General features: G+C 43.9%; 1 protein-coding gene across 1 annotated transcript in view; it reads right to left on the bottom strand.

Moving 5' to 3' along the window:
• The window catches only part of LOC116954644 (pituitary tumor-transforming gene 1 protein-interacting protein-like), a 64,041-nt gene extending 52,043 nt beyond the window's left edge, over nucleotides 1-11,998 (bottom strand). The window contains exon 1 of the mRNA XM_032975317.2: nucleotides 11,731-11,998. Within this exon, the coding sequence (XP_032831208.1) occupies nucleotides 11,731-11,812 (82 nt within the window). The 5' untranslated portion in view covers nucleotides 11,813-11,998. The remainder of the gene's footprint in view (nucleotides 1-11,730) is intronic.
• Between the last annotated feature and the right edge of the window lie 587 nt (nucleotides 11,999-12,585).

Here is a 12,585-nt window from a genome sequence, read left to right as displayed (position 1 = left end):
GCACTCCCTTTAAGATTGTGCTCCTAATCTCAGCTTGTTACCTGTATAAAAGACACCTGGGAGCCAGAAATCTTTCTGATTGAGAGGGGGTCAAATACTTATTTCCCTCATTAAAATGCAAATCAATTTATAACATTTTTGACATGCGTTTTTCTGGATTTTGTTGTTGTTATTCTGTCTCTCACTGTTCAAATAAACCTACCATTAAAATTATAGACTGATCATTTATTTGTCAGTGGGCAAACGTACAAAATCAGCAGGGGATCAAATACTTTTTCCCTCACTGTATATATAAGCCTTTTTCCATTTTTTATTAAGAATGAGGTTGCCAATTTTTTTCGTGGTGTCGCTTGGAGGCCAGAGGGAGTGAGGTGAACAACCCCCTTCCCTCACAGCAGCCGCCATTCTCACACACAACAGGCTGCCGGAGATAAGCCGTAAAAAGTAATAAAACCCAAAACAAAGAGGAAAAGGGGGGGAAATTACTAATGAGACTCGAGGGGAACTCTACAGAACTTCAAAGGCCCCCTTTTTGAGAGTACTGACAACCAGGCGCCAGGAGCACAGGCGAATTCTAAAATAATTTTCCCTTTCGTTGCTATTAATACAACGGTTAAAGTTCAGAACTTAGCGACAAATGAGTCGAAATAATAGACTGTCCACACACTCACTACGATAAAAAAACACCAGACTATAATCTCCCTAGTGGGTTATCACTTCTCATACATGTCATATTAATACTAATGTTATTCACCTTAAATTATATTACCTCTTGCCATCTACGTGACCTTACAAAAACCAAAGAATATGAATTCCAACAATCAAGAAACTTAACTGAAACTTAGCTATACCTCCAAAACTCAGGACATCAAAAAGAATAACTCAAGCATAACAACACCGATCCCCGGATACAGACAGGGGGACGAAAGTTAATAAAACCCTAGGAAATACGTGGTGATGATGTAAAATCACGAATCTTGGAAAACATAAACCAAATAATGATCATTAGAGTTAAGCCAAGGGTCGCCCAGGGGAGATGGAGCGATATGGGTTGATCACGTGACCGAGAGAAAAGGATTCCATAGAGGAAGCCTACCGGCCACCTTGTCTCCTAGCCACATGGGGTAGCAATAAAATCACAAAGGGAGAGACCACGACTCCCACCGAGATAGACAAAGGCAACACCCGACCGCGAAGGAAGGAGCCAGGCCTTGAGGAGACATCTCATCACCACAATAAAATAGAACAAACACATATACATCAGACGAAATAGGACAAAACTCATCAACAAGAATAAGCTGGCATTATAGGTATCTACACTCACTACGATTAAAAAAAGACTACAATCTACATAGTGGGTTATTACTTTTCATACATAATATTGATACTAACGTTATTCACCTTAAATTACACTATCTTGCCATTTACGTGACTTTACAAAAAACAAACAAATTAATTCCAGCAGTCAAGAAGCTTAACCGAAACTTAGTTATACCTCTAAAACTCAGGACATCAAACTCTAGTATAACAGCACGGATCCCCGGATACAGACGGGGGGACGAAATTAATAAACCCTAAGAAATACGTGGTGATGATGTTAAATAAAAAATCTTGGGAAACATAAACCAAATAATAATTATGCAGTATTAAACCGAGGGTTATCCAGTAGAGATGAGGCGAGGTGGGTCGATCTCGTGACCAAGATAAATGTATCCCAGAGAGAAAGAGAGCCGCCTGGCCACCTTTGTCTTCCAGCAGCACGTGATAAGAATTTGCATATGCAGGCAGAGGGCATCTCCTCCTAAAAATAAAAATCAAACACCACGATCGAAACACTACTACAACATACCTTGAGTCACGTACAGAATCATAACTACAAGTGGTACGGTATCAAACTATGAGGTAAAATAAATGTTTAATTTCAAAAGCCTCAACACACCCTTTTTGCGAGGCAAAAGAATCTCACACTGGGAGGGAAGAGCAGGGGGGAGAGGACTCGACCGGACAGAGGGCACCCCCCCTCCTTCCAGATTAATTAGTGCAGAGGGTGAGAAAGAAGGACGCACTCGGGGGCAATCTGGAACATGTTTTTTTTATGGTGGGATGGCTTGAGGAAGGCGACAGGGAACTATGCCTTGATGAAACTCATATTACCTCAATAAATGACACACACGGACACACGTACAACCCCCACACCCACAACACAGAGTGAGATCAAAGGAAGTTCCAGTCCTTTGTGAGAAGGCGAGCAGAGGAAGAAATTTTGGCATAAAAAGAGAGACACATACATTGCATCACAGCTACCAGCGGCAGAAGACGGCGACCATCAGCTACCGAAGATGACCAGCTACCGAAGATAACAGCCAACCACCGACGCAGAAGATCACCACCGACACAGAAGAAGCTTGCCAGCAGAAGAAGAATCCGCGACTCATCCAGGATGGCGAGGCTCGCTGAGTAGTGACATGCTACGCCGTGCAAATTCAGAACCATCAGAAGGAGTATCGCTCGAAAATCATTCCGCTCTGGCCATCGACTCACAAGAGCCACTGCAGTTCGAGCTAAGCTGACGAGAATTCCAGCATCATCCGCGAGAGAGGGCGGAAAGCGCCAAACGTCGACCAAGCCTGCCATTAACGAACGAAAGGATCGTTCATCGCCAGAGAGCCGGAGCCGGAGAGGGCGCACAGCAGCGCCACCAGCACCACCAAGCAAGGGTGTCAGCTGCCAGCGGACGAGCTGTGGGTGCTACCTGACAACAGACGACGGTGAGCGTCGTGCCAACTCTTCCAACCAGCTGTGGACCGAACTCCGGCCGCCCGTGTGAAAGAAGAACCCAGCTATCCGTATGATACGCACACTGCCACACATTACAACGCATCACCTGGCATCTGCTTGATGCAAAGAATTGATCAAGAACACATCTCCACTCAACCCATACCAACCCCACTCAACACATACACTCATGATAAGTGCGTCAAGTTTCAACTGATAACGAAGAACACGGTTGCCATTGGGTTACAGGGAAACGGTCATTTAGAAGTATTTTAGTAGTTATGTTTCTTTTTGATTTGCATAAATATTATCAACAAATTCATCGATAAAAACTAAACGTTTAAAAACCTAAGTTACGAATCCACACACTCACAAGGAGAATATTGTGTTGAAATCTTCTTTTGATCACAGAATCTGCCCGTGAATTTATTGAAACCTCAGCCAATTCATGAGTATTTGCTGAAGCAGGCATACTGCTGCACACCATGGTTTCAACATTTCGCAATTACGTAATCTTGCTCGTGAATTAATTACTGTATACTTTGCCTTCAGGACATGTTTCTTAATTGCTTTCGTATATCTTTGCATGAATTTTTAAGGACTTTTGGTTCCTATCGTCGTATATGCTCGTGTTACTCTGAGGAAGTAATCAATTGTTGTTACCCAGTTAACAAACGTGATCATTGAGGGTTCAATGTATGGATCAATGAGGAGAACATCTCCTGGAGTACTGTGTTGACAATTTCAAGCATAAGAATTTGCATATTAGAGTGTTAAGGTTGTGTTTAGAAATCAAAATTGCTTAACACAGAAGTGTTTGAGTATTTCTTTCCTGAGTTCATGCGTAATAATCTTAATAATAACTGCATCCTGCGGTGAGACTTGAATTTGGAGACGTGACATAACACACTAATACATAATCAGTAAATGTTAAAGCGAGAATAATTGTATTATACCGATCGAAAATACGAACCTAGACAACGAAGCCGAGCGTAATCTGGCATACTTTCAGCAGACCTGCATAAATTTCGATTTAAAGCTTTCGTGACTGCAAGGATTCATCTTCTTTGGTTCTTTCGGTAAAGTCACGTAGAATGCGAATAAAATAATAAATTGATCAAATAAAATAACACAATAATATTCTCACGACGTTTCAGCCACAACACAAGCGGCCTTCATCAGGTGAAGGGACGAGACTGTCTGGAGGACAGCGCTGGAGTGAAAAAGCCACGCTCAGATCGCGACCTTTAAGCTGTGTGAGAAGAAACAAAGCGCCTTGACAAAGGAATTAGCATAGAATTAGCATTGAAATGGCTGAGTGATTAGCTTGTAACTGGTAACAGAAATAGCTATGTTAAAGTCAGAGCATATACATTCACAGAGGCACCTAGTACAAATCAAACAGGAGAATTTAGCATTTAAATAACTAGGCGAATTTAGCATTGAAATAACTGAGTGATTAGCTTGTGACCGGTCACAGAAATGGCTATGTTGAAGTCAAGGCCTACACATCTGAGCTATTCACAGTAACTGGGTATACACTACAATATATAATGAATACTATATAGTGAACCAATAAAAAACTAATATGCAAATTACCTCAATGTTATCAATAAACTCTATATATTATCCAATCAGCTAAGCTACAAAAAAAATAAAAAGAGATCCCACCAACAGCCTGGTTACCAAAACGAACAAAATCATCTCTGATTCAACAGCATTAATTGATGAGACCAAACAGTTCTCGTTGAAACCCTCTGCTGCCAGACCACCAAGATTATATGGCCTTCCAAAGATACACAAAGAAGATACACCCCTTCGTCCCATCGTCTCTACTATCAACTCCCCCACCTATAAACTGGCACGTTTTCTTGCTGATATACTGCGACCTTTCACTGGAAAAAAACAACCTCTGCGGTACTAAATTCTACTCACCTAGTATCGACAATCAATGGCATTTCCCTGTCCCCAGACGACTTGCTTGTCAGTTTTGATGTGGTGTCCTTATTCACCAAAGTCCCGGTACCTGACATCATCGCTATCATTGAAGACTGGGTTCATCAAGGACTGCATACTGATGTACCCTCCCTGGTGAGACATTAACCAACACATACTTCACCTATAATGGAACTTTCTACAAACAAACTGAGGGCACCCCAATGGGCTCCCCCCTATCTCCGGTTGTAGCCAACGTATTCATGGAAAAATTTGAAACTGACGCCATCCAGACTGCCACTCTACGCCCGACCTTATGGAAGAGGTACGTGGATGACACCTTTGTCATCTGGCCACATGGCCAGCCTGCTCTAGACCAATTCCGCGACCACATCAATTCCATACACCCAGCCATCAGATTTACCATGGAGGTCGAAAAAGATGGCAAACTACCCTTTTTGGATGTCTTAATTAAAAGGAGACATGATGGTTCAATGAGCCACTCTGTCTACAGGAAAGCTACCCATACAGATGCTTACTTGAAACCGGATTCCCACCACCATCCATCCCAGAAGAACTCCCCCATCAAGACTCTATACCATAGAGCCCAATGCATTTCCAACCAGGAACACATTACCAGTGAACTCAAGCACGTACACCAGGCTCTCAGGGTTAATGGTTACTGCGACTACACAATCCACAAAGCCATCACTCCAGTCATGAAGAAGGATCCTCTTGTGGAGCTACTCAAAACCATCTCCTTACCCTACATTGCAGGGGTCACTAAAAAGATCTCCAAAATCCTGAATAAACACAAGATCCAGGTCCGATTCAACACAGTACATAAAATCCGTGATCTAGTTCCATCTGTAAAAGATGCTGTTCCAGACATACAGTACCCAGGCGTTTACAAATTAAAGTGCCTCTGTGGTAGTAGCTACATTGGAGAAACCAAACGACTATCTCGGACCGCATCCGCGAACATAAAGCAGACTTGAAACACGGTAGAACGAACTCCTCTGCCGTGGCAGATCACTGTTATAATTCAGTGGGCTCACATGACATTGACTTCTCCAAGACGGAGGTTCTTTGCAAACCAACCGGCTACCATGGGAGATTCGTTCATGAGGCCATTCACATATACAAGCACAGAGACAATTTCAACCGAGAAGATGGATTCTGGCTTAGTAACCATTGGAAAGATGTTTTAAACCATTTCCGTTCTTAATTAATTGTATTTTACGATGACCTTCAGACCGCAGCTCTTTCGCTGGCATTTACTCTTAATACCTCTTACACCACGGTTAATGGTATGGTTTACAACATGGAGTATAACAGCGCCTCGCAGCTGTCTCTCTCCCCCTCCTCTGTTCCGACCATGGATGAACTCGTCCGTCGGCCCGTAGCTATCCGTGTTGCTAAAGTTGAGGGTAAGAATCCACCCTTTTTTTTTTCGCCATATAGCATTGTGATATATAACGACTTATTGTTTGTAGCTTAGCTGATTGGATAATATATAGAGTTCATTGATAACATTGAGGTAATTTGCATATTAGTTTTTTATTGGTTCAATATATAGTATTCATTATATATTGTAGTATATACCCAGTTACTGTGAATAGCTCAGATGTGTAGGCCTTGACTTCAATATAGCCATTTCTGTGACCAGTCACAAGCTAATCACTCAGTTATTTCAATGCTAAATTCGCCTAGTTATTTAAATGCTAAATTATCCTGTTTGATTTGTACTAGGTGCCTCTGTGAATGTATATGCTCTGACTTGAACATAGCTATTTCTGTGACCAGTTACAAACTAATCACTCAGCTATTTCAATGCTAAATTCTATGCTAATTCCTTTGACAAGGGGTGCCTCTGCGGATGTGTATGCTTTAACTTAGTTATTTCAATGCTAAATTCTATGCTAATTCCTTTGTCAAGGGGTGCCTCTGCGGATGTGTATGCTTTAACTTTAACATAGCCATTTCTGTGACCAGTCACAAGCTAATCACTCAGCCATTTCAATGCTAAATTCTATGCTAATTCCTTTGTCAAGGCGCTTTGTTTCTTCTCACACAGCTTAAAGGTCGCGATCTGAGCATGGCTTTTTCACTCCAGCGCTGTCCTCCAGACAGTCTCGTCCCTTCACCTGAAGGCCGCTTGTGTTGTGGCCGAAACGTCGTGAGAATATTATTGTGTTATTTTATCAATGTATTATTTTATTATCATTCTACGTGACTTTACCGAAAGAACCAAAGAAGACCTGCATAACTTCATACAATTAATTGTCTTATTCCGATTGATGATACAACCCTGGGCAACGAAGCTAAGCCTAATTATCATAACTACCAACATTAGCATAATCGCAAACATTTGCATAAATTAATTCAATTATAATTTATGCACATAATTACATCAATTAACGTAATTTTAGACAATTACGCATTTTTCCAAATTTCATTTAAATTGTATTCTTTTCATCAAAATTTTCATACCCGGCATATACAACAGTGCGACACAAACATTCTGGAGAGGATGACACGTCAAGAAGGACCTGATATGTGGGTTAAGAGGAATAACCTGGAGAGAGAGAAGCAACGAAGAGCACGCCGTGTGGTCCATGTAATCGGCCGTGGACTACGGAGCTTGCTACCTGCTCGAGTAGTCTCTGAATCGTAAAAATCAAACTGACTGTGTGTATGTACCGTGCTCTGTCAATCCGCTGCTGGATGATGAGTGCCTCCCCGGGCGAGCGATGTGCGTTGCGGGGTTCATCTGGCCATGCTGTGTCAGTGCGGGTCGGTGGAGCACGGGGGGGGGGGGGCACACGAGTGCTGGGTTTCCCCCTCGCATTACGCGGTAGATGTATTCCAAATTTAAAAAAGGCGATGAAGTGAATCGCGTTAAACGGAGCCACATTTGGTTTAACACGTAGTAGGCTTTCGTGAGCAATTATTATCCATAACAGTTTTTTTTGTTAGATCGCGTGAATATAAATGTGTCATGAAACCCGCCACCACCCAATACAGCCCAATTAGTAAGGTTTGTGATGTAAACAAAATGTGCCAATTCGTTACTAGTTCAGCACACTGGTTGTGTGTTGGAGAGTAAACACACAACATTTACTTTGAGGACCGTGACCTTTCGCCGGTAATTACAACCAGTCTCATCAGGCGACAGCCAGAGTTGCCATATTTACGTTTAAAAGAGAGGAATGTTTCACAACCTCTGCTGCTGCCCCAGACCAGACGCACTTTTACCACCCCTATGCGCAAAATGAAACAACCGCCTAACACGGTCAAAATTAAATATAATAAAGTTATAAAATATAATTGGAGCACAGAAAAACTATTAAAATGCTCACTTTAATATGTTGAGTGAGAGAGAGACACACACACACACGAGTCTACTCCCCAAGAGAAGGAACACGCAACCACAAGCCATGGTGCTGGTGGGCATGGTGAGTGGTGGTTGTATAGCGGTTAAGGCCCTGCGCTACAAACCTGGCAGAACCCCGAGTTCGATTCCCGTTACACGACCACCAACACCTAACATCTAAACTGGTCCTTGGCCTCCCGCAGGTCGACTCAGCCTCAAATGAGTACCTGGTGCGATGTGTAAACATCGACACTGGGGGGGGTTAAGGCGGTTGGGCATGGTGCTAGCCACCCACCCCCTCGTGTGCCGTGCCGGCCTTCATAGGTGCTCGCTAACAGTACTTGCTCCTATAGTCTGTTAAGGCTACATGGAGGATCTTTGTCTTTGTCTCTGGTGGTCTTGATGGTGTGAGTGTCGTCTGGGTTCAGACTCGACATCCACAGGCAGGGTGACATCCAGCGGAGGGTGCACATGCACGGGGCTGGCATCACCAGACAGCAGGAATGGAGGGGGGGGTGGTGGTGGAGGTGCTGCAGGCATCTGGTGCAAGAAAGGCACCAGGATTGATGGTGCAGATGGAAGGACCAACAGGATCGATGGTGGAGGTGGAAGGAGCAGTAAGATCGATGGAAGTGGAAGGAGCAGCAGGATCGATGGTGGAGTTGGAAGGACCCACGGGATCGATGGTTTAGGTAGAAGGACCAGCAGGATCTATGGTGGAAGGACCAACGTTTCTGTGAAAATGCCTTCTTGTACGGAGCAAGGACATGAGTTCAAAGCACGCTTGATCTGTAGGCTCCCCTCTAGATTAGGGTCTCCATATCCATGGCAGTTTGAGCAAAGAGATTCAGCCCGAGTTCGAAAGTCTGTTAACTTCTTCGAAGTCATGTCCTTGACAATGAGGACCACACCTCTTGCTCCTCCTGCGCTTCTTCTTCGTAATCATCAACCGCAGCATATTGACACCAAGTCATCAACACTCAATTCCCACATTGTGGATATCGCCGAGTTCCAAGACGTCCGCTCACCTCCCCCTCCTAACTCCCCATCCAAGGTGGACAGTATCTTGCACAGCTGTTGCACATTTTGGATAAGCCCCTGAAGAAATTCGCAGCACTCCTTCCCGAACAGAGTTTCTGAGCACAATTCATGGTAGATTGCTTAGATTCATCCCATGAGGATGAGGGCATGCAATCTTGTTGCAGGCCTGCCTGATACATTAGCATCCTCGAGCAGCTGGCAAGATGGTGCACCTGAATAGGCCTTAAGTGTGATTACAAGCTCCCTGATGTACGCATGCATGTTTAACTTATTTGGCACCATTTTTATTTAAAGCTTTCGTGACTGCAGTAATTCATATTCTTAGCTCTTTCGGTAAAGTCACGTAGAATGAGAATACAATAATAAATTGATAAAATAAAATAACACAATATTCTCACGACGTTTCGGCCACAACACAAGCGGCCTTGTTGTGGCCGAAACGTCGTGAGAATATTATTGTGTTATTTTATTTTATCAATTTATTATTTTATTCTCATTCTACGTGACTTTACCGAAAGAACCAAAGAAGATGAATCCTTGCAGTCACAAAAGCTTTAAATCGAAATTTGTTTCGGTAAAGTCACATTGAAGGGAAACAATAAAATAATAAAATATATATAAAACAATAAAAATTCTCACGACGTTTCGACCATAACACAAACGGTCGTCATCAGGTGATGACATCAGGTGATGACGACCGTGATGACGACCGTTTGTGTTATGGTCGAAACGTCGTGAGAATTTTTATTGTTTTATATATATTTTATTATTTTATTGTTTCCCTTCAACGTGACTTTACCGAAAGAGCTAAGAATATTATTTGGCACCGTTCGTAGCCAACCGTGTTAATCGGAGGTGCAGTGTGTGTACGTATGTTGAACTTCTTTCGTACCATACGTAGCCGTGTTTAAGATCAAGAGCCTGAGGTAGCGATGTCGTGTTGGTGAGAAGGAACAAGACGCTCACATTAGGGTTTATGTTCGCTAAGTGTTTCGGGTAACCAGGCACACTGTCAAGGATGAGCAACATTTCAAAAGCAAGATTCTCCTTGCTGCAGTACCGCTCCGTTTCCACCCAAAAATGTTGAGTGAACCAGTTCCTCAATGATTTGTTCCATAATCCACGCCTTCTCTTTTGCAGTCCAGTGTACTGAACAACATGTTTCTGCTCAGCCCTCTTAATGCACATGGGTTGATAAACCGGCACCGGCTTTCACTTGAAATCATATCGCCACGGTGGCGAAGAGATGTTAACAGCCTCGCCTGGTATACAGGTCATGGGTTCTATCATGACCCTTATGCCTGCAGCCATGAAACAGGATGCACCCTTTTCTCCTGTATTTAATTAGGTCCCAGATGACATACGCTTCCAGAACAGCATGGTTTTCGTCCACATAAAAAATTACTTGCTTTGAGGCTGTAACCTTCAGCTTTGATGGCTTGCAGCTCCTCTGGAAACTTAGCAGCAGCTTCATTATATGCACTTGAATACACCTCCACTGAGCTCGACATTGCAGGAGAGACGGAGATGGGTAAAAAAATATGGAGTAAATACCCTTCTCGGCGGTCGAGAGGAGCAGAGGGAGGCCGTCACATCCGCGCATGATACTGCGAGTGTGGTATATGATTTGCAGTGTTCCTTGACATCCTCCATCACCCTCTCGCCTCCTCCCCTTACTCCTGGTCTTCACTTAACATGTTGGTTGTCTATTTCCATCCCCGTATGCCCCCCATATAAGCCTTCAATCTCCCTTCCCACAAATGACCCAAAGTCCCTGTTGGTTGGGGCAACGATCCCATCGCTACCCCCGCCCCAATTACATATGGCCTTGAATGCGCCAACGGACCCCCACCCCCGCCTCTCCCCCAGGATTCTCCGTTCCCCTCTAAAGACCTCCGATTTCGGCCTCTTGGCAAACAGCGGTATGTGTGTGAGTGTATACGTCACAAAACTCCTGATTTCGTCGGCGCTTTTTTTCGAAGGCGTGTTTTACGGTCGACTTGCCAAAGCTTGAACGCGCGGCCCGAGGAGAAGCCAACCGGTGCCTCGCCAGTTTTTAATAAGTTGACTGGCATAAGGATGGCCCAACAATAAGGACCCAACATTCGCCAACTGCTGGGATGTCATACCTATCAACCCCTTATCAGTGCCTACCTTATTACAGACCGATTCAGACATTATTGGCCACCCCGTGCCCTTATAAAGCTCAACGTTCATACCACAAGGGAGAAACACAAATAGACAAAAAATGTGCCCAGATTGAAACGGCTGTAACGCCGTATGAACCTGAAAACTCAAGTTCCCTGGACAAGAATACGGGCAAACCGTACCCCCCGATAATCGTCTGGTAATCGACTTATAATCCTATAGTAATCACCTGGTAATACCCTCTTAATGCCCTAATTATCCCGTGGTGAACCTATAGCAATCCCCTGGTGATACCCGAGTAATCATGTGGTAAATTAGTAATCCCGTTGTGATCCCCTAGTAATGCCCTAGTAATCCCGTTGTGATCCCCTAGTAATCCCCTAATAATCCCCTAGTAATCCCATTGTAATCCCCTAGTAATCCCCTAGTAATCCCATAGTAATCCCGTCGCTCACCCTGGGCCGCTCCGAGTCCGGGGAGGCCGCACAGCGTCAGCGCGGCCACCGCCACCACAAGCAGCAGCCGCCTCGTCGCCATGGCAGCGGCAGCAGCAGCAGCACAGTAGGGAGAGACAAACACGGCCGGGGGAAGAGGAGTAAAACGACTGCCAACGCCCTGCAGGGAGAGACAAACACGGCCGGCACCCACAACAGCAACACCACCACCACGCAGCACAACACGGAAGTGGTCGTCACGAGCCCCGCGCCCTGGGAGGCGACTTCCGTATCGGTGACGTCACGCGCCGCATGCGCGTGCAGCGAGCTGCAAAGCAAACCCGGAATGAGACGTCCTCTGAAGATAATAATAATTATTATATGCATTGTTAATGCTTATATATTATATGCATTGTCAATGCATATAATATATTCAACGTTGAGATAATTTATGTATTAACAATGCATATAGTATAATATATGCATTACATGCATTGTCAATATATATGGTGTATATGGTAATATACTCATACGCTGTCAATGCATATGATATATGCATTGTCAATGTATATGCTGTGTATGATATATGCTGTATGATGGAAAAATAAGACTGCGCGTTTCCCCTTTTCTGGCAATAAAACAGGTGTTAATATGTTCACCAAAATCGATCCAAGTCATTCAGTCTGCATTAACCACACGTACTTGTGGCATAACATGCAAACAACACACACTCTGATAATATACGCATTGTCTTTGTAACTGATTAGCGTATACCAGAGGCATCCTTCTTTATGTCATTGTCTCACTACAAGTGTTAGACCAGAGAACGCCGAAAGGCGAACAGTACAAAGACAATGCAAGTATCAGAGCTCTTAT

Source organism: Petromyzon marinus, chromosome 56, assembly GCF_048934315.1.
Source record: "Petromyzon marinus isolate PM22_M1 ecotype Great Lakes invasive population chromosome 56, UKy_Petmar_22M1.pri1.0, whole genome shotgun sequence".
Lineage (NCBI taxonomy): Eukaryota > Metazoa > Chordata > Hyperoartia > Petromyzontiformes > Petromyzontidae > Petromyzon > Petromyzon marinus.
This window is presented reverse-complemented; position numbering and strand designations above follow the sequence as displayed.